The sequence below is a fragment of the Rhincodon typus genome, chromosome 10 (assembly GCF_021869965.1).
Source record: "Rhincodon typus isolate 14 chromosome 10, sRhiTyp1.1, whole genome shotgun sequence".
In the NCBI taxonomy this organism is placed as follows: domain Eukaryota; kingdom Metazoa; phylum Chordata; class Chondrichthyes; order Orectolobiformes; family Rhincodontidae; genus Rhincodon; species Rhincodon typus.
Genome location: NC_063341.1, coordinates 39,312,821 through 39,333,635, shown reverse-complemented (window position 1 = coordinate 39,333,635; position 20,815 = coordinate 39,312,821). Strand labels below are relative to the sequence as shown.

At 42.3% G+C, this 20,815-nt stretch overlaps 1 protein-coding gene across 1 annotated transcript in view; it reads left to right on the top strand.

Moving 5' to 3' along the window:
* tm2d1 (TM2 domain containing 1) overlaps positions 1-20,815 on the top strand; it is a 45,294-nt gene that overhangs the window by 12,139 nt on the left and 12,340 nt on the right. The window contains exons 4-5 of the mRNA XM_048602088.1: positions 1,477-1,572; positions 2,895-3,069. Of these exons, the coding sequence (XP_048458045.1) occupies positions 1,477-1,572; positions 2,895-3,069 (271 nt within the window). The remainder of the gene's footprint in view (positions 1-1,476; positions 1,573-2,894; positions 3,070-20,815) is intronic.

Sequence of the window (20,815 nt, the reverse complement as noted above, 5' to 3'; positions counted from 1 at the left end):
AGTTTGCAGAGGAGTATAAACAGGTTTAATGAATGGGCAAAATCTTGGCAGATGAGATATAATATGGGGAATTGTGTGGTTATGCACTTCAATAGGAAGAAGAGAGGAGCTAAATACTATTTAAATAGAGAAAGATTGCAGAAAACTACAGAACCGAAGAATTTGGGAGTCTTCCTCCATGAATCATGAAAAGCTAACATCCAAGTTCAGCAGTTGATAGGGAAGGCAAATGGAATGTTGGTCTCTATATAAAAAGAATCAAGTATAGACACCTGAAATACTGTGAATAGTTGTGGTCTCCTAATTCAACAGTAGATATGCTGACATTAGAGACAGTTCAGAGAAGGTTCACTAGGCTGATACCAGATACGGAGGGACTGTCCTATGACAGGTTAGAAGAGGTTGATTTAGATTGGGCCTGTACTGTTGAGTATAGAAGAATGAGAGGCAACCTTGTATAAACATTCAAGGTTCTTGGGACTTGTTAGGTAACATACAGAAAGGTTGCTTCCCCTTTTGGGCTTGTCATTATGAAGAGTGGTTAAGGATTCTGTCTCTGTCCTCGATGGAGTTTAGAAGGATGAGGGGGATCTCATTGAAACTTGCAGAATACCGAGTGGCCTGGATAGAGTGGACGTAAAGAAGTTGTTTCCAGTAGTAGGCTAAGACTAGGACCTGAAGGCACTCTGAGTGAAGCGACAACCCTTTAGAGCCGGGATGAGGAATATTTTTCAGCCAGAGGGTGGTGAATCAGTGGAGTTCATTGCTCGAGGAGACTGTGGAGACCATGTCGTTGAGAGTATTTAAAACAGAGATAGGTTCTTGATTAGTAAGGGGATCGAGGGTTTTGGGGGAAAAAGGCAGGAAAGTGGAGCTGAGGATTGTCAGATTTCATTGAATGGTGGAGAAGGTTTGATGGGCTGAATTGCCTGCTTCTTTTATTAGACCTAGTGGTCTTTTATGTGCGATTATGGTAATTGATATGGAAAAGGAAGGCAAAATTGTTCCTTTTAAAATGGGGAGTATGAGTTTGAACTGGTAAGAAGTAATTTTGTGACAGTACAAGAAGGTGATTCCTCCTTCAGGTGGTGAGCAATGTTTTGACTTAACTTCTGGCTGGAGGGAAAATCTTGGAAACATTTGAAGAAACAGTACTGGTGACAATGATGGAGTGTATGGGATTGAAGTAGGTGGGAGCGTAGGTTTCTTCTGAATGGGTGAAGTAAGATGGGTTAAATTGCCGCCTTCGTCCATAAGTGGATGCAAATCTATATCCATCAATCCTAGCAAATCTGTGTGCTCCACAGTTGTGCTGTGTTGCCACATTTTTAACTAGAAGATTCCCTCAATTAAAACATACAAAGTACAGCAGAATGTTTCTGAATACGATATCTTCTGCTTATCTGTTGTTACTGTTTTATCAGACATAAAATTATCTTTGTTTTGAATTTTCTTGTTTTCGTCTTTTCTTTAAAGATCTGGTTACTCTTATAAAGTGGCAGTGGCCCTTTCATTATTCCTTGGATGGCTAGGAGCAGACCGATTCTACTTAGGATATCCAGCATTGGGCAAGTATAATTTAAATGTTTTCAAATGCCATCAGGCTATCTGGAAGTTAAATGCATTTGTAACTCATAAGACAACTAATTAAATTGCCCATTAATTAATGGTTTCTATATGGATCGTAAGGAAGTTTGTCAAAAGACAAAACTTTACAGGTTTCTTATTCTCATTTCATTGTCTAATCCAGTTTAGTCTGGAACCCATTCGAGTCTCGTCCACCTGCTGTTTCTAAATTTAAATTTGCTTAGTGGAGAAAATAAATGATAAAACATGTATGGTTTGCATTAGAATTTATAATTAGTGTATCAATTACATCATATCATAGTGAAATGTATTCCAAAGTGCATAAGGCAGGAAACAATTTCTGGAAATTGAAGTAATCAACCCAGGACACATTTGGAACATCTTCACACTATAAAACAAGGCTGTTTAGATTTTAATTTGGTGTAAATACCATAAAAGGCTTGTGATATTTCTCCCAGGATTTGATGTGTCTGCTGTGTATTGTCCATATTTCCAACACACATAGGACATTTGGTGACACCACAAGCCAACAGACCTTGAATTTGAAGTTTGAGGTCTTTGACTTCAACTAATGCTCTCCTCTGAAGCCTTCTGAGAAGACCAAAGACTGTGCTGGCACACAGTGGTGACATAGGTTTGTTATCAATGCCTGCCCTCGCTAAGGTGTTTCCACAGTATGAGAATTGATTCATGTTATCCAATAGCTCACCAATGACCTTGACAGGGGTACAACTTTGCAAGGTGGGAGCAATGTTGTCAAGGACTTCGATGTTTTGCCTAAAGCCCATTCTTTCGCATGCCTCAGTGAATGCATTGACGATGGTTTGGAGCTCGGTCCTCAAGCGTTCACGTACAACAGCTTCTGCATATTGCTGCTTGATGATGGAAGTTGAGGTGATGTTGGTTTTAGACTGGAGGCAATGTAGGTTGAACAGTTTCCCTTTCGTCTTGTCGAGAAACTCAGTTCAGGTCAAGAGCTTCATAATGTTGGGATAGAGTATTGTGGTGAGGAAAAAGGCGTTGGTGCAATTACAGTCTTGCTTGATTCCACTTTTCACTTGAATTGGGTCTGTAGATCCATGTATAAGGTTCACAGCTTCAATGTCAATCTTCCAGCAGGTTGACGATGGTAATAAATTTCTGTGGGCATCAAAATTTCAGGGAATTGCTCCCAGATGACCGAGGCAAAGGCCTTTGTAAGATCAAAGGTGGCCTCGAATAGAAGTTGCTGCTGCTGCTGCTCAACATCTGTTTCTTGAATTAGGCTTGCTGAGAAGATGACTTCCACTGAGCCTCTTGATCAACAGAATTAGGAATTCTTCAGCCATGGAGAGGAGGTGGTTGAACAGGATTCTTGCAATGACCTATCCCATGGCAGACAACACGGAGACCTCGCTGAAATTATCACCTTCTTTTCTTGATGAAAGTAACAACTTTGCTTCTGACATCATCCAGCATGCTTCTTCCTTCCAGATGAGTAAGGTGAGGTCATGTATTTGTACAAAGAGAGCTTCTCCAACACACTTTAATATTTCGATGAGAATTCCATCACACGTTAGCTTTATAGGTTCTCAATAATTGAATGGCTTTTTCAGCCGCTGGAGTTGTGCTGAGATGGTGGCAATTAACATCCTGTGGAATGTAGTCAAGGACAAGTCTTTGTTGAAGAGATCCTCAAAGCTCTCATTAGCAAGGGACTATTTCTTTGTCCGTGATATGTGCCATTCTGTTATTGTCTCTGGAGTAGATCCTTGAGTGGTTGGGTGGTAGGTGTTCTTGACCACACTGAGAATCCATGCATGTTGTGACTATTGACAAGTTGCTGGATTTCCGGTGCTTTTTCCACCCACCTCTTCTTGTCCTTTTTTTTTTTTTTGATGAATCTTGTGCTTCATTTGTCTGTAGACTTGCTTTGTTATCTTCACTTTTCGTGGTTTCCAGTTCAGAAACACTTCGTTCTTGCAATTTAAAGGCTGCTGGATCTCCTGGCCAATCTCATCAAACAATCTTGATTTTGAGAAATTGAGAGAATCTTCACACGATATGCCGTTTATAACGGATATAAGGGCAGACCAGTCACTGTGGACTTGATGTAGTTCCCATTTGTTGAACATTATCGGGTTGAAATATGAGGTGATGACTAAACAGTCTTTCTTCAGAGCCCTTGGGTCCATCCCATTGAGTTTCCTGCAGCAATGCCTATGTTCCTGCTGTCATTTTTCACTGCTGCTGATTGCTGCCCATGAAACAATGGTGTTGGAAACACTCAGGAAAATTGGCTAGTCTCCAGTGGGCAATGAGTGATCAAGGCTTGAACAGAATCCCTCTTTGGCCTCGACTGTGGTTTTACACTTGGAGCATGCACTCTGATAACTGCGGTGTACTGTTTCTGGGTTAGGGTGAGCCAAAGCTTTCCTGAAGAAGGTGTATTCACCACTTTATTCTTTGAGTTGACTGTCTGTTGCCCACCATATCATTGCTCAGTGTTAAAGAGCTTCAAACAATAGTTGATATGGAAACAGTTAAAGGGTCAAAGAAGGCAAAGGCATTATTCTACAAAATCCATACTGGGATGCTGCTTGATGGTGATCGCTTGGTAAAATAAGATCTTTTTAGTGTTCTTATACAGTATACCATTGCTCACGTGACCATAACAGTAAGAGACTTACTGTATTTATGTCTCATTTGAAAATTCCAGTTGAGATAAATGCATTCCATTGTAAGGCTAATCAGGCTCCTGCTGTGCCCATGTTCCATGACCATGGCCCTTGCAAACGCAACTGATTTCCAGTTACAACAATTATCTGTTAATTACAGCCCAGTTTGGGTTTCGCCAGGTCCATTCAGTTCCCTACCTCATTACGGCCTTGGTTCAAACATGGGCAAAAGAGCTGAATTCCAGAAGTGAGGTGAAATCAAGGCTGCAGTTGACCAAGTGTACCATCAAGGAGCCCTAGCAAATCTGGAACCATTGGGAATTGGGGGCAAAATCAGGTGGTTGGAGTCATACCTGATAGATAGGAAGATGGTCGTGGTTGTTGGAGGTCAGCCATCTCAGTTCCAGGACATGTCTGCAGGAGTTTCTCAGGGCAGTGTCCTCGGCCCAACCATCTTCAACTGCTTTATCAATGACCATCCCTCATCATAAAGTCAGAAGTGGGGATGTTTACTGATGATTGCACAATGTTCAGCACCATTTGCGACTCCTCAGGTACTGAAGCAGTCCGTAGTCAAATACACAAGATCTGGATAATATCCAGGCTTGGGCTGACAAGTGGCAAGTGACATTCATGCCACACAAATGCTAGGCTATGACCACCACCAATAAGAGATAATCTAACCACCACCCTTTGACATTCAGTGGTGTTATCATCCATGAATGCCCCACTGTCAACATCCTGGGGGTTATCGTTGACCAGAAACTCAGCTGGACTCACCACATAAACATAGTGGCGACAAGAGCAGGTCAGAGGCTAGGAATACTGCTGCAAGTAATGCAGCTCCTGACTCCCCAAAGCCTGTCCATCTACAAGGCACAAGTCAGGAGTGTGATGGAATACTCCCCACTTGCTTGGATGAGTGCAGCCCCAAAAACACTGAAGAAGCTTGACACCATTCAGAGCAAAGCAAGCCACTTGACTGGCACTATATCCATAAGCATCCATAAGCATCCACTCTCTCCACAAACGGCGCTCAGTAGCAGCAGTGTGTATTATCTAGAAGATGCACTGCATAAGTTTTTCAAAGATCCTCAGACAGCACCTCCCAAAACCACAACCACTTCCATCTAGAGCAACAAGGGCAACAGATACGTGGGAACACCACCACCTTCAAGTTCCCCTCCAAGCCATACACCATTCTGACTTGGAAATATATTGCTGTTCCTTCGGTCGCTGGGTCCAAATCCTGGAATTCCCTCCCTAATGGCATTGTGGGTCAATCCCCAGCAGGTAGACGTCAGTGGTTCAAGAAGACAGCTCACCACCACCTTCTCAAGGGCAACTAGAGACAGGCGATAAATGCTGACCAGCCAGCGACGCCCACATCCCACAAATCAACAATCTTCTACTTTTACATACATTGTTGTGATTGCTCATCGAACTTCAGTATGCAGATGGCAATGTCATCTCTGCACTGTCAGAAGAGAATCTTGAATCACCATTTAATGCCTTAGCAGAAGCATACGGAAGGATTGGTCTCAGCCTCAACCCCAATAAGACTAAGGTCTTTTATCTACCTATCCCAGGGCAAGTTCTGTCCATCCCTCAGTGAGGTCAACAGGGAAATCATCACAAAACATGGCACATTTCCCTACCTGGCAAGCCAACTCTCATCAGTGAGAGACCCAGTACCACATACAATCTGTGAGCACCACCTTTGGATGCCTATAGATGTGAGTCTTCAAGGACTGTGATATCTGTACTGATGCTAAGACACTGGTGTATGAGGCAGTCATCTTTCTGACTCTGTTATATGGCTGCAAAACTTGGACTATGAACAGACACCACCTCAAGGCCCTGTGAAGTACCATCAATGCTATTTGTGACAGATTCTCTGCATCAGCAGGGAGGACAGGCATTCTAACATCAGCATACTTGAAAGAGCTAATAGCGCCATCATCAAGACCATGATCATCTGAAACCAACTGCACTGGGCTGGCCGTATGTTTAGGATGCCCGAGATCCAATCCAAAGCTAATCATTCTTGCACAGTTCAAGAAAGGCATTGAGCAAGAGAGGGACAACGGAATCATTTCAAAGACTCCCTGAAAGCTTCCCTCAAGAAATGCAACATAAGTTTAGACGTCAATGTATGGAAGACCTTTGTTCAGAAGAAACCAACTTCAAGGAACCTCGTGTGAACGGACACAATTCTTTGAGAATTCTGGCAAGAGGAAGTATGGAAAAGGAAACGGAGGAAGGAATGCCGTTGATTTCAAGGCCAAGGACCAAGTCCACTTTCTGGAAACACCTACCAAATGTGTGTTCAGAGATGGGGCTGTAGGATGGGGCTCATTAGCCACTCAAGGACCCATATGACCAGTGACACAGAATTTCTTAGATGGACATTCATTCTCATAAGTGAGTGTTTGCCGACAACAATGTGATTATTTCTTTCTGTTTCAAGATTCTCTGTTTACAGTCATTATTTCTTAGCGTTTTCTGAGTCACCACCAATGTGCATTAGTGTGATCAGGTTCCCTTAATGGTTTTAAAACAGGTCCCCTTAATGATTTTAAAACAGGTTTCCGTTCTATTCAGGCAATCATTTCTCTAAGATTAAACAACTACCTGCTTTGCACATATTGTAATGGTCCTGTCTTCCTTTGTAATTTTGAGCAGTTCTCTATTTTGAATTAGTCAAAAATGTCCTGACCCCTTTCAATGCCTACAGCCATGCGTCACCCCTATATCAAGCTGGCAATTAACTTCTTTATCTTTACCTCATTTTACTCAAGGCAGTATGGTGATGTCATGTGCTAGAATTTCCCTGTTAAGATAACTTTGGAATGTTGAGGCCTTGCTGAGGTTGTCCATGAGAGTCCTGATATTCATTTCGAGACACTGGAAGATGCCTGTATATCGGTCCTTTTAACATGAAGTCGCATTGCACATTGATTACCACACCATTTGGCAGAGGAAGGCTTTTTGTTCACTAGCAGGGAAAATCTAAATAATTGTAGACTAAGCTCCATTCAGTCGGCATAGTCGAATGTAATGCTGCCCTCACGACACACAAACCCTTCCCCCACAACCAGTACAATAACCCCAAGAACCAGAAATCCCAGTATTGCTCGGCCTTTACAGAATGTGCATTGTCTGAACATCCATAAATCATTTTGGGATGAAGTGGCTTCTTTTTATGTTAGTCATACCAGAGATTCACTAGGTCTTCAACAGCTAACATATACAAGGTGCCATCAGACAAGGTAGATCATTGGAGTGGAGGAGTGAATCTCCAAATCCAATAGCCTTATTCATTTGGTTTGGAAAAACCATTCTTTCAAGGTTAATTATGTTGGTGATTTCATTGTAATTGCTCATTCAAATCTATTATAAATTGACGGCAGTAGAGTTTATAAACTTTATGCATTAAGCAAACAAAATAGCAGATGCAACATTTTCTATTTTGCCTTGTTTATTTGTTGAATACTTCAAACATTTAGGTTATTTTCTGACTAGATAATTCTGTAACTTCATGGTCTGGCACATTGCCTACTGTTTCAGTTGGTAGGCTTGAAGATTTCTCGACCTCAATATCAAATGTAGACAACTTTTGCTATGGAATAAGGCAGAAACACTATGACAAAATTCCTTGCATGTTAACACAAGGCAACCCAGAAACACAGTTATTGTTCCACAACCAATTGGTCAGAGTGACCAATTGATCCTACCACACATGAGATAAGAATGGTGTTGGAAATCTGGGTAGCTGCATTAATGTGTACCTCCTCAGTATGATGGAGCCTGGCATCTGAATAAGAGACAGGTGTTAGCAAGCAATAGTTGGAGGCACCTGTAGCCAAAAGCAGGAAGTTTGAATGATAGAGCATATGCAGTAAAATTGTATGATATATGTGGACCACCCACTATGTCCATTGTTAGTTACCTGAGTTTGACATTTTAAAAGACAGAAAACCAACTGTTCCTGTGTTGTACTGTATTATGTAACTCTTCTTTAAACTTTAATACTTTCTTCATTTTGGCTACTTTGAAAAGAGAACCTCTGATTTTAACTAGAAGTATTGTTATGGATGTGCATTTCAACTTCTGGGTTTAATTGGAACCCTCGAACTTAACTTGATAGAAACAATTGCATGATTTATGAACATTGGTACACATGAACCGATCCCATTTATGGTTGTAGTTTCAAAGACATGACATAAGAATATTTCCTGTACTTATGAAGCGTAGTTCCTCTTTGTCCTACATTGTGTTCTGACTTGCATGCAAGTCAACTTGTGATCGGACCATAGAATAGAACCGGTTTGCAAACTGGAGACTGTTTGTTTAATTGTGCTACAGCAGTGGTCCTTCCAAATTTTGCACGCCACTGGAAACCACCACCACCGTCGCGCCCCCCCCCCCCCCCCCGCCACAACAACATCTTTGTGATTTAAATAATTGGGTGGCTATTGGAATTGGAAACTATTTGCTCCAAAATTATTTATACCCCATTACAGAAGAGAAAAAAAAATTAGTGCCTTTTCCACAGCCACGAGATAGCTGAAAGTGTTTTATATCAATGAACAACTTCTGCTTTGTTGTGTTACAATCTCCACGGAGACTGACAACTTTTCAAAAGAGATTCAAAACTGCAGTTACCGGTTGAAAAAGTTAACGTTAGTGTTCCCAGTTTTAAAATGTTACTGCAGCAAATAACCAAAAGCCCAATGGCTAAACATGTTTATGGTATATAACCAACTTGTACTTCAAGCTATAGAGTGAATTTTCTTTTAAATAGTTACCACCCATTATATTCTCAATTAGAATTTTAGTCCTTGTAGCAAACCGTGCATAGGTAGTAATAGTGTTCAATGGATTCCTCTATCCCCTTATTACCCAGAAATAATTTTGAGTACTATCACCAACTACTTTCTTCAGTTTTCAGAGTTTCTTAAATTCACCACAAGCAATAAAACCTATTCTAATGATTTGCATTGCCCTTGGTCATGCTAGAACAAATTTTCTGGAATCTGTTGAAGGTTGCCGGATGCATCTCATTGACTGGAGATCGTATCCTACCTGCGTCTGGGTATGGTAGCTTGCAAATCCAAGCTGCCACCTGTTTATTGTCTGTCGATTTGTAGGGCAAGCTGTAACCCGGCCTCGGAAAGGGTTTTGTATGTCGTCTTCCTCAGGGCATTGTAGAAAGCATTTGCCTTGCATCCGGATAGAACTGCTATTTAGCTATCCTTGATCCCAACTCCTTTTTACCTTCGAGCTAATAGACAGCTTAAAGTATAACTATTTCCAACCTTGTCCTACTTTTCTGGACTTCAGGAGAAACAGAGACTACTCATTGCGAAGCCAGAAACTGCTGCCATAATAACCAAGCATAAATTCCTTACACGTTTTTTGCAGTAACACAATCTAAACCATCTTTTGATCTCCAGTAATCCGATCACCCAGGCTTACTGAACGACAGACTTGAGAACAAGCCGCATGAATCCATCATTTACTGTAAAATTAAAGCTACAGTTCTAAAATATTAAACACACATACGTCATTGTTACAGTGGTCACTATAGTAATGTAGGAAAAACAAGTAAATTGTGTATAGTAAACTTCCACAATCAACATTATGATAATAAACAAGTAATCCTTCTTGTGTGATTTAGATTGACAGATAAATATCGCCAGGGCACTGGATAAAAATCTCTGTTACTCTTCAAATTAGTCCTTTCGGATCCTTTATACCCGCTTTAGAAAAGACCTTGCTGTATTTTAAAGCAACTTTAATATTTTTTATCACCATTCCAAGGGTGGGAGAGTCCAAAACTAGAGGACATAGGTTTAGGGTGAGAGGGGAAAGATTTAAAAAGAACCTGAGGGTAACTTTTTCATGCAGAGGGTGGTGCATGTCTGGAATGAGCTGCCAGAGGAAGTGTTGCACGCGAATACAGTTACAACATTTAAAAAACATCTGGACGGGTATATAAGAAGGGTTTAAAGGGATATGTGCCAAATGGACAAATGGGGTAGGTCAGATTAGGATGTCTGGTCAGTGCAGATGAATTGAACCAAAAGGTCTGATTCCATGCTGCATTACTTTATGACTCTATCAACTGGAGCATTATTTGCAAATAAGATATACAGGCAATAAGATTTCCAGTTGGTATTGACGTATTGTTTCAGAGATAGTAGGAACTGCAGATGCTGGAGAATCTGAGACAACAAGGTGTAGAGCTGGATGAATACAGCAGGCCGAGCAGGAAAGCTGACGTTTCAGGCCTAGACCCTCCTTCACCCTTTTTCTGAAGAAGAGTCTAGGCCCGAAACGTCAGCTTTCCTGCTCCTCTGATGCTGCTTGGACTGCTGTGTTCATCCAGCTCTACACCTTGTTATCTCTGGTATTGACATATTAACAGTTTTACTTCCTTCTGCTTGTAGAATGGTTCCTGGAGCTGTGAAACATCATCACTTTGTTTGAACATCAAACTTCAGGATCATTGAATTCTTATTGCTGACTAGTTTATAGTTTACAGTTTACAACTGCACAGAAAATATATACAAACTGCATCTTTTGTTTGGAACACTTTGTGCACTGTCAGCTTTACCCTAAACATAAACATGAGAACAAAAGTCCCTCTTGTTTTAATAATTCTGATGTATGTTGCAATGTTGCACTGAACAATTCAAAATAACTAGTTCTGCATTCGTGTAGATAGAGGGCACTGCAGCTCTGCCTTCCTCTTACAACATACAGAGTTTCTTATAAATTATCCCTGTTCTGAGGCTCCCAGAGCAGTCAGCCACTATGTCTCTCAGTTCAGTTGGCCCAGAGTTGGGATAGATGGAGGTGTTTTAGACAAGGTTAAGAATGAGCATAAATTATTTAAAGATAAAATAAAATATTTTTTCATACCAGTAAAAGATAACCTGATTAATCACTTGACATTGACCGAGACACCAGGAATGAGAAAGGCACAGACAGCACTGAGTGGCGTTGGAGAAACACAGCAGGCCAAGCAGCAACAGAGGAGCAAGAAAGTTGACGTTTCGGTTTGGGACCCTTCTTCAAAAGAAGGGTCCTGACGCAAAACATCAACTGTCCTGCTCCTCTGCTGCCTGGCCTACTGCTTTCCTCTAGCTCCACACTGTGTTGTCTCTGACTCCAGCATCTGCAGTTCTTGTTGTCTCCATGAGAGAAGCACATCCTCCCCATTCAACCCCGCAAACCCCTCCATCATAATTTGGGGATTTTTAAATCAGAATTGGGAGAGAATGCTCACAAACTACAAAAGCAATAGCCTGGCATAATCATATCAAAATTCATTTACATCTCCAATCCACATTTCCAGATTCATCCGTCATCATTCTTGGATGTATCCGACCCAATCAACAGACCTTTTAAAAGTGACAGAAGAGCACTATTCAGTCATGAAGTGGCCGTCAACATTAATTCTAGATCCCAAGAGCTCTCTACACTGGGTCAACCACAGGCATGGAACCTACCTGCTTAGTAACATCTACGACCCTACCTCAGGGTCCTGCCTCACAGTCTTTTTGGGAACAAATTCTCATTTTCACATTGAGGGTACCCTCCATCATCATCTATGCCAGTTAATGGGATAGGTTTAGGGCAAAACTAGCAGCTCAAAACTGGGCTTCCATGAGGCCAGGAGACCCATAAGCAGCAGCAAAATTATGTCCTGTCACCATTTAATATCGTGGCCTGGAAAATCCCTCTCTTCACCATTGATAGTAAGTCAGGAGACCAATCCTGGTTTTTGAGGTATGTAGGAGATCATGCCGGGAGCAGCACCGGGAAACCTGAATGAGTTGTCAATCTGGTGAACGTGTATTTTGGACAGAATGCCTGCTAAACAACTGGAACAGCATACCACAGGACAAGTGTCCCAATCCGACAATCATTGGATCAAAACAAAGCTTTTTACCCATAAATAATAGTAACTAATTCAACAACAAGTAGTGGAGGCTCCAGGAATACCTCCATCCTTAATGATGGCAGGGCCCTGTAGGTGAATTTAAGGGGCAGCTCTGCTCTGAGGTGTATACAACTATCTTCAACCAGAAATATGCCAAATGAATTATCTGTTAGTGCCTCCTGGGACCTCCATCATCATAGAAGCCAAATTTCAGTCTGTTTGATTCACTACATGTGGTATCAAGAAACAACTGGTTGCACTGAAGGGTATGAAACCTGTCAACATTCTGGTAAAGCACTGAAGATTTGTGCCTCTTGACAAGTTGTTCCAGTACAGTTGTCCATTAGATGCCAATGTTGTAAATGACAAAAATTGTGCAGTCTTGCCGTGTCTGCAAGATGTAGGACAACTCCAATCAATCTACTTTCAGTTGTCAGGAAAGCAAAAGAAAGTGTTTCTGACAGTGCTATATCACCAGTTAACTCACTAATGCTCAATTTTGATTCTGTCATGAACACTCAGACAAACCATTTGATAGCTTTGATCCAAGCGTGGACCAAAAATGCTGCACTCCAAAGATGAGATGTGTGTTATTTGATATCAAGCTAGTATTTTGACCAAGTGTGACACCTGAGCGCTAGCAAAACTGGAGTCAGTAGAATCGGGTTGAAAACTCTAGACTCTGCTGATCAGAGTCATACCTAGTACAATGGAATATTGTTGCGGTTATTGGCAACCGTTTACCTTAGATGCTTCAAGAATAACCTTGCCTCTGTCATAAGGTTGAAGTGAGGTTGTTCAATTATGATTATAGTGTTCAGTTCCATCTGCAGTTTCTCTGATGATGAGAGAACCTGTAGCCATGTACAGCAAAAGCTAAACAATATTCGGACTTGGGTTGATAAGTTGCAACTAACATTTGTACCATACAAGTGACAAGTGATATTCAAGAAGCAAGTCTAATCATCTGCCCTTAACCCATATAAATAGCTGCAGCTACATCAACATATCAGCAATTTGCTTATGCTTGAGACAAGACTGATAGGGTTGTAATTGGCCAGATTGGAATTTTTCTGCTTTTTGGACATGCTTGAGCAATTTTTATAATTTTTAATTAGATACTGATGATGAAGCTGTACTGGAATAATTTGGGATAACACAATGTGGAGCTGGAGGAACACAGCAGGCCAGGCAGCATCAGAGGAGTAGGAAAGTTGCCATTTTGGGTCGGGACCCTTCTTCAGAAATGGCCAGCCATTTGGAATAATTTGGCTAGTTTCGAAGGTGTATAGTTGGACTTTAAAATATTAACTTTCTTTCTTGTACCACAGGTGCTGTTTGTCCTGCTGAGTTTCTCCAGCACTTCCTATTTTTACTTTGACTTGGGGTGCAGCTAGTAAGTCCTCAGCATTGCAGTGGGAATGTTGTCAAAGTCTGTACCCTTTGCAGTATCCAGTGCGCACTCAATTTTTAATGGAATGTGAAGTGAATCAAATTGACAAAAGTTGTTGCTGCAGTAATGTTAGTAATCTCTGGAGGTCGTCAGATCTTAGGACCATAACAGGAATAGATTATTTATCTCATTGGGCCTGTTTTGCCACTACTCTGTGAGATCGTGGCTGATCCATGGCCAAAGTTTGCTTTATATCTCTTAATACATTTATATAATAAATCTAAGTTTCTTACATTTGAAATTTACAAGTGATATAGCATCAGTTGCCATTGGAAGATTTCTAAACCATGTGCCACGTTTTGTATGTAGAAATGTTGCCTAATTTAGCTTCTGAAAGGCCTGGTCTAATTTTGTTAGACTTTTCAACCGATGGAAATCGTTGCTTTCTAAGCACTCTCTGTTCCCTTTATTATCTTAAATTTTGATGAAATCACTTCACCACCACCTTAATGCCAGGGAACACAACCGTAATTTGTGCAATCTGCCATTGTAATGACACTTGGATTGCAGGTATTTATTCAGCTATCATCCATTTCACACCTCTGACTAAGCATGCTTGTAGGTGCCTCACCCTTGTCTCTTGCACTCAAACTGGATTCTGCCATTATTAAAGTTAGAGATGTTGATAGAGCCTCATCTTCCCATTAGTTGTTGATCACCCACCAATATTCACAAGTGGATATTGTGGTGCTGCAGAACTTCGATATGATTACATGGTTTTGTTCAATTTTGTGGAATTGTTCAGCTTCTAATGCGGTGTTGTCAAATAGGATTTTGATGCTCACTAACTGATCAGGATATTACATTTGCCACATGAAACAATGTATGCATATATATCTGGTTTTATTCTTACTAGATTTTTAAATTATGGATGAATACAACTGAGAGACTTGCTATCCTAGTTCAAGCGAACTGTTGGGAGTCAAATCACATTGCCATGGATCTGAAGTCTAAACTGAGCAAGGACAATGTTTGCTCTCAACCCAACAATATATCTGAATAACTATGTGAAGAACATATTTTAAGTGAAGCATAAAATTATATATCAAGCGTGAACAAACATGTATTATACATAAAACAACTTCTGTTCTTGTAAACCACAAAGAGTAGAGTGTTGAAATTAATTCTGTTTCCTGTGTGTTGTGCAATCAGTCATATATTTATCGATTCATGTCATTGATATTTGAAGAAGTGAATTCTTCAAAGGACAAAACTGAAATAAGGTTCTGGAAAAGACAGAACTAAGCCTGCTTCCCTGACTGTAGAGATAGTTGATACCTACCCATATTACTGCTTTATATAATGGATACCACATTCTAATTAGAACACCTGGTTGCTTTATTTAATTATAAATATGTCACCCTTAAATTACTGCTTTCTCTTCTAAGGGAGTAAAATTGATGATATTACAACCCTGGCCTACTTCTGTCCTATCCATAATTGATAAGGTACTTTTTAAGTAAACTGGCTTTGCAGGTGACCCTGTGACCCTGGTGTGACAAGTGAAATAATTTTTCTCTGCCTCAATTTGGGTTTCACTAGGGCTTCTCAGCTCCTGACCTCAATGTGACCTTTGTTCAAACACAGACAACAGAGCTCAATTCCAGAGATGATGTGAGCATGACTGCCCTTGATATCAAGGCTGTATTTGACTTGGATGTATCTTGAAAGATCTTGAACTAAACTAGAGTCAATGGAATCTGGGAAATGTCTCCACTCGTTGGAGTCATGCCTAGCACAAAGGAAGTTAGTTATGCATGTTGGAAGTCAGTCATTTTAGCTTCAAGACATCCATGCAGGATTTCCTCAGCGTAGTGTCCTTGGCCCAACCATCTCCAGCTGCTTCATCAGTTAAATTCCCTTCATCATAGGTGAGAATATTTGCGCGTGATCACACAATGATCAGTACCATTCATGATTCCTCAGATACTGAAACAGTCCATGTCTGGATACAGCAAGTATCGGACCGTTTCCAGGTTTGGGCTGACCATAACGTATAACATTTGCACCACAAGTACTAAACAGTGACCGTTTCCAACAAAGAATTTTGGCCATCATAAGTTGACATTTAAGAGCATTACTGTTACTGAATCTCCCACGATCAACACGCTGGGGGTTACCATTGAACTGAAACTGCACTGGACTGACCAGATAAATACACTGGCTACAAGAGCAGGTCAGAAGCCAGGAATGCTGCAGCGAGCAACTCCCCTCCTGATTCTATAAAGCACACCCACATACTACGAGGCACAAGTTAGGTGTGTGATGGAGCTATCCCCAGATAGCTGGATGCATATGCTTACAACTCCAAAAATCATTCAGGCGGCTTGACACCATCCAGGCCAAAACAGCCCACTTGATTTGCACTTCATCACAAGCGTTCACTTCCTCCACCACTGATACTTGGTAACATGAGTACCATTTACAAAATGCACTGCAGAAATTGACCAAGGCTTGATAAATAGCTCCTTCCAAACTCCTAACCACTACCATCTAGAAGCACAAAGGCAGCAGGTTCATGGGAACACCATTACCCGGAACTTCTTCTCCAAGCTGTTCATCATTCCTGATTCGGAAATATATCACCGTTCTTTTAGTGTCACTGGGAAATCTGTCCTTAACACAGGAACAGAGAGAGTCAGAGCAGAATTAAGTTATTGGTCTGTTTGAGCCTGTCCCACCATTCAAATGAATATGGCTGATCATCCAACTCTGTGACAGAGAATTCCATGACACTCTGGGCAAAGAGATTTCTCCTCATCTCAGTCCTAAATGGCCTACTCCATATCCTTAAACGTTTCTGGATGCACTGGTCATCAGGGACATCCTTACTGGGGAGACTATGGCCTAGTGGTATTGTTGCTAGACTATTAATCCATAAACACAGCAAATGTTCTGGAGGCATGGTCCAAATCCCGCCATGGCAGATAGTGGAATGTAAGTTCAATAAAGAATCTAGAATTAAGTATGTATTGATGACCATGAAACCATGGTCATTTGTTGGAAAAGGCAGTCTGATTCACCAATGTCCTTGAGGGAAGGAAATCTGTCTCCTTATCTGGTCTGGGCTACATGCTACTCCAGATCCACAGCAATGTGGTTGATTCTTAACTGACTTCTGGGCAATTAGAGATGGGCAATGAATGCTGGCCAAGACAGAGACACTTACATCACATGAATGATTGAAAACATTGCATTGTTGGTGTACCTACACCAAATGGACTGCAGCGGCTCAAGAAGCCAGCTCACCACCACTTTTTGAGGGCAACAAGAGAACGGCAATAAATGCTAGTCCAGCCAATCATGCATAGATCGCATGAATGAAAAAAACAATTTTGATGATTTACTGGATTTTAGGCTACTTTTACAGCTTCTGTATGTTGGATAAATGTATTACCTCAGCAATCTGAACTTGTCAGCTAAATTGCAGTGTTTATTTAAAAATTAAAGTTATAATGTAGCGTTACATTAAGCTAAAGCAAAAATATCTCATTGCAAAAGTAAGAAACTAAAATGCTTTTTTACCAACTTTATTTTTACTTTTGAGGATAAGTATGTTTAGTTTAAAGAAAGTTATTAGTCAAGAAAAACCTCACATTTGCATTCCGTTACTTTGTGTAATTTTCCCATTTATGTACCCAAACCCCCAGCTCTCTCTGTTCTACAACTTAATTACGTAAGTCCGGCCCTTCGCATTTATCCCAATTAAACTCCATCTGCCACTCCTCAGCCCATTGACCTGATTGATCAAGATCTCTTTGTAATCTTAGATAACCTTCACTGTCCACTATATCACCAATTTAGGTGTCATCCACAAACTTGTTTACCATGGTTTCTATATTCTCATCTAATTCGTAAATATAAATGACAAATAAAAGTGGACCCAGCACCGATCCCTGTGGAACACCATTGGTAACAGGCCTCCAGTACGAAAAACAACCCTCCACCACCACTCTCGCCTGCCGTTAAACCAATTTTGTATCCAATTGGCAGTCTCACCTCAATCCCATGTCGTCAAACTTTACTAATTAGTCTACCATTAGTTGTCTGGCATCTCCTGTGAATTTTTGGGAAGACTGAATGATTAAGGCCGGTGTGCTGTAATTTCCAATATCTCTTCCTTCAATATTATTGAACGTATTTCATCTGGTACTTGTGGTTTATCAACTGTAAGTATTAAAAGCCTATACAAGGCTATCCTGTTTCAATTTTGAACCCTTAGACCATAGAATAGGTCATAGAATCCCTACAGTTGGAAACAAGCTCTTCGGCCCAACAAGTCCACACTGACCCATGGAGCATACCGCCCAGACCCACTCCCCTATAACCCACCTAATCTACGCATCCCTGAACGCTATGGGGCAATTTAGCATTCTAGGGAGGGAGCTACCTTCTCTGTCACCATGGCCTGGGTAGGATCTGCCTCTTTGGTAAAGATAGATTTAATATATTCATTTAACAACTCAGCCATTCCTCTTCTCTCCAAGTGTAAATCACTGTTTTGGTCCTGAATCCTCCCTTGACCACCCTGGTACTATTGATGTGCCTTCAGCAGACTTTGAGATTCCTATTTATGATAGCCACAAGTCTTTTCTCATAATCCCTCTTTGCATCTCTAAATTGCTCCCCTCTGACCATAAGACATAGGAGCACAATTAGACCTTTTGGCCCAGCAAGTCAGCTCCACCATTCAGTCGTGGCTGATAGGTTCCTCAACCCCATTCTCCTGTAATCCTTGATCCGCTTACCAATCAACAGCCTATCTCTGTCTTAAATACACTTAATGACTTGGTGTCCACAGCTCGCTGTGGCAGTGAGTTCCAATGTGTGGTGCAATCTTCAACCAGTACTGCTAGCAATTCTTTCCTGCTTTTATATCTTCTCTTAATATCTTGTACCATAAAAGATTCCTGTCCCGCCCTTCCTTGAGCCACATTTTTCTTATCGCCACAATATTTTAATTTCCACATAGCAATCTGAACCTTCTACATTCCTCTTGGATCTCAATTGTAATTTCTACCCTACATCTGTCATAAGCACACATGTTCCTCTCCTTTTTTTATTCAGGGAACTCTGGATTTGTTTGAGAGATAGTAGGAACTGCAGATGCTGGAGAATCTGAGATAACAAGGTGTAGAGCTGGATGAACACAGCAGGCCAAGCAGCATCAGAGGAGTAGGAAGGCTGACGTTTCGGGCCTAGACCCTTCTTCAGAAATGGGAAAAGGCAAGGGGGTTCTGAAATAAATAGGAAGAGAGGGGGAGGCGGATAGAAGATGGATAGAGGAGAAAATAGGTGGAGAGGAGACAAACTGGTCAAAGAGGCGGGGATGGAGCCAGTAAAGATGAGTGTAGGTAGGGAGGAGATAGGTCAGTCCAGGGAGGACGGACAGGTCAAGGGGGCGGGATGAGGTTAGTAGGTAGGAGATGGAGGTGGGGCTTGAGGTGGGAGGAGGGGATAGGTGGGAGGAAAAACAGGTTAGGGAGGTGGGGACGAGCTGGGCTGGTTTTGGGATGCGGTAGGGGGAGGGGATATTTTGAAGCTTGTGAAGTCCACATTGATATCATTGGGCTGCAGGGTTCCCAAGAGGAATATGAGTTGCTGTTCCTGCAACCTTCGGGTGGCATCGTTGTGGCACTGCAGGAGGCTCAGGATGGACATGTCATCTGCGGAATGGGAGGGGGAATTGAAATGGTTCGCAACTGGGAGGTGCAGTTGTTTAGTGCGAACCGAGCGTAGGTGTTCTGCAAAGCGGCCCCCAATCCTCCACTTGGTTCCATCTCCAGCAACCACCTAGAAACCGATATCCATTTCAAGCCCTCCGACTCCCACAGCTACCTAGAATACACCTCCTCCCACCCACCTTCCTGCAAAAACACCATCCCCTATTCCCAATTCCTTTGCCTCCGCCGCATCTGCTCCCAGAATGAGGCATTCCACTCCCGTACATCTCAGATGTCCTCGTTTTTCAAGGACCGCAACTTCCCTCCCTCAGAGTGGTTGAAAACGCCCCTCCCCGCAACCAAAACAGAATCCCCCTTGTCCTTACGTACCACCCCACCAAACTCCGGATCCAACGCATCATCCTCCGACACTTCCGCCATCTACAATCCAACCCCACCACCAAAGACGTTTTTCCCTCCCCACCCTTATCTGCCTTCCGGAGGGACCATTCTCTCCGTGACTGCCTTGTCCGCTCCACACTCCCCTGCAGCCCCACCACATCCAGCACTTTTCCCTGCAACCGCAGGAAGTGCTACACCTGCCCCTACACCTCCCCTCTCACCCCCATCCCAGGCCCCAAGAAGACTTTTCACATCAAGCAGATGTTCACCTGCACATCTGCCAATGTGGTATACTGCATCCGCTGTGCCCGTTGTGGCCTCCTCTACATTGGGGAAACCAAATGGAGGCTTGGGGACCGCTTTGCAGAACACCTATGCTCGGTTCGCACTAAACAACTGCACCTCCCAGTCGCGAACCATTTCAACTCCCCCTCCCATTTCTCAGACGACATGTCCATCCTGGGCCTCCTGCAGTGCCACAACGATGCTACCCGAAGGTTGCAGGAACAGCAACTCATATTCCGCTTGGGAACCCTGCAGCCCAATGGTATCAATGTGGACTTCACAAGCTTCAAAATCTCCCCTCTCCCTCCCGCATCCCAAAACCAGCCCAGCTCGTCCCCGCCTCCCTAACCTGTCCTTACTCCCACCTATCCCCTCCTCCCACCTCAAGCCCCACCTCCATCTCCTACCTACTAACCTCATCCCACCCCCTTGACCTGTCCATCCTCCCTGGACTGACCTATCTCCTCCCCACCTACACTCACCTTTACTGGCTCCATCCCCGCCTCTTTGACTGGTCTGTCTCCTCTCCACCTATCTTCTCCTCTATCCATCTTTTTTCCGCCTCCCCCTCTCTCCCTATTTATTTCAGAACCCCCTTCCCCTCCCCCATTTCTGAAGAAGCGTCTAGGCCGGAAACGTCAGCCTTCTTGCTCCTCTGTTGCTGCTTGGCCTGCTGTGTTCATCCAGCTCTACATCTTGTTATCTCTGGATTTGTTTGCCCTCCTTTCCCTTTGGATTACTTGTATCACTTCATTATGTTGACCCTGACTTTCCCATCTCTTCTTTGGATGTAACCTATTGTTTAATTAGTGTT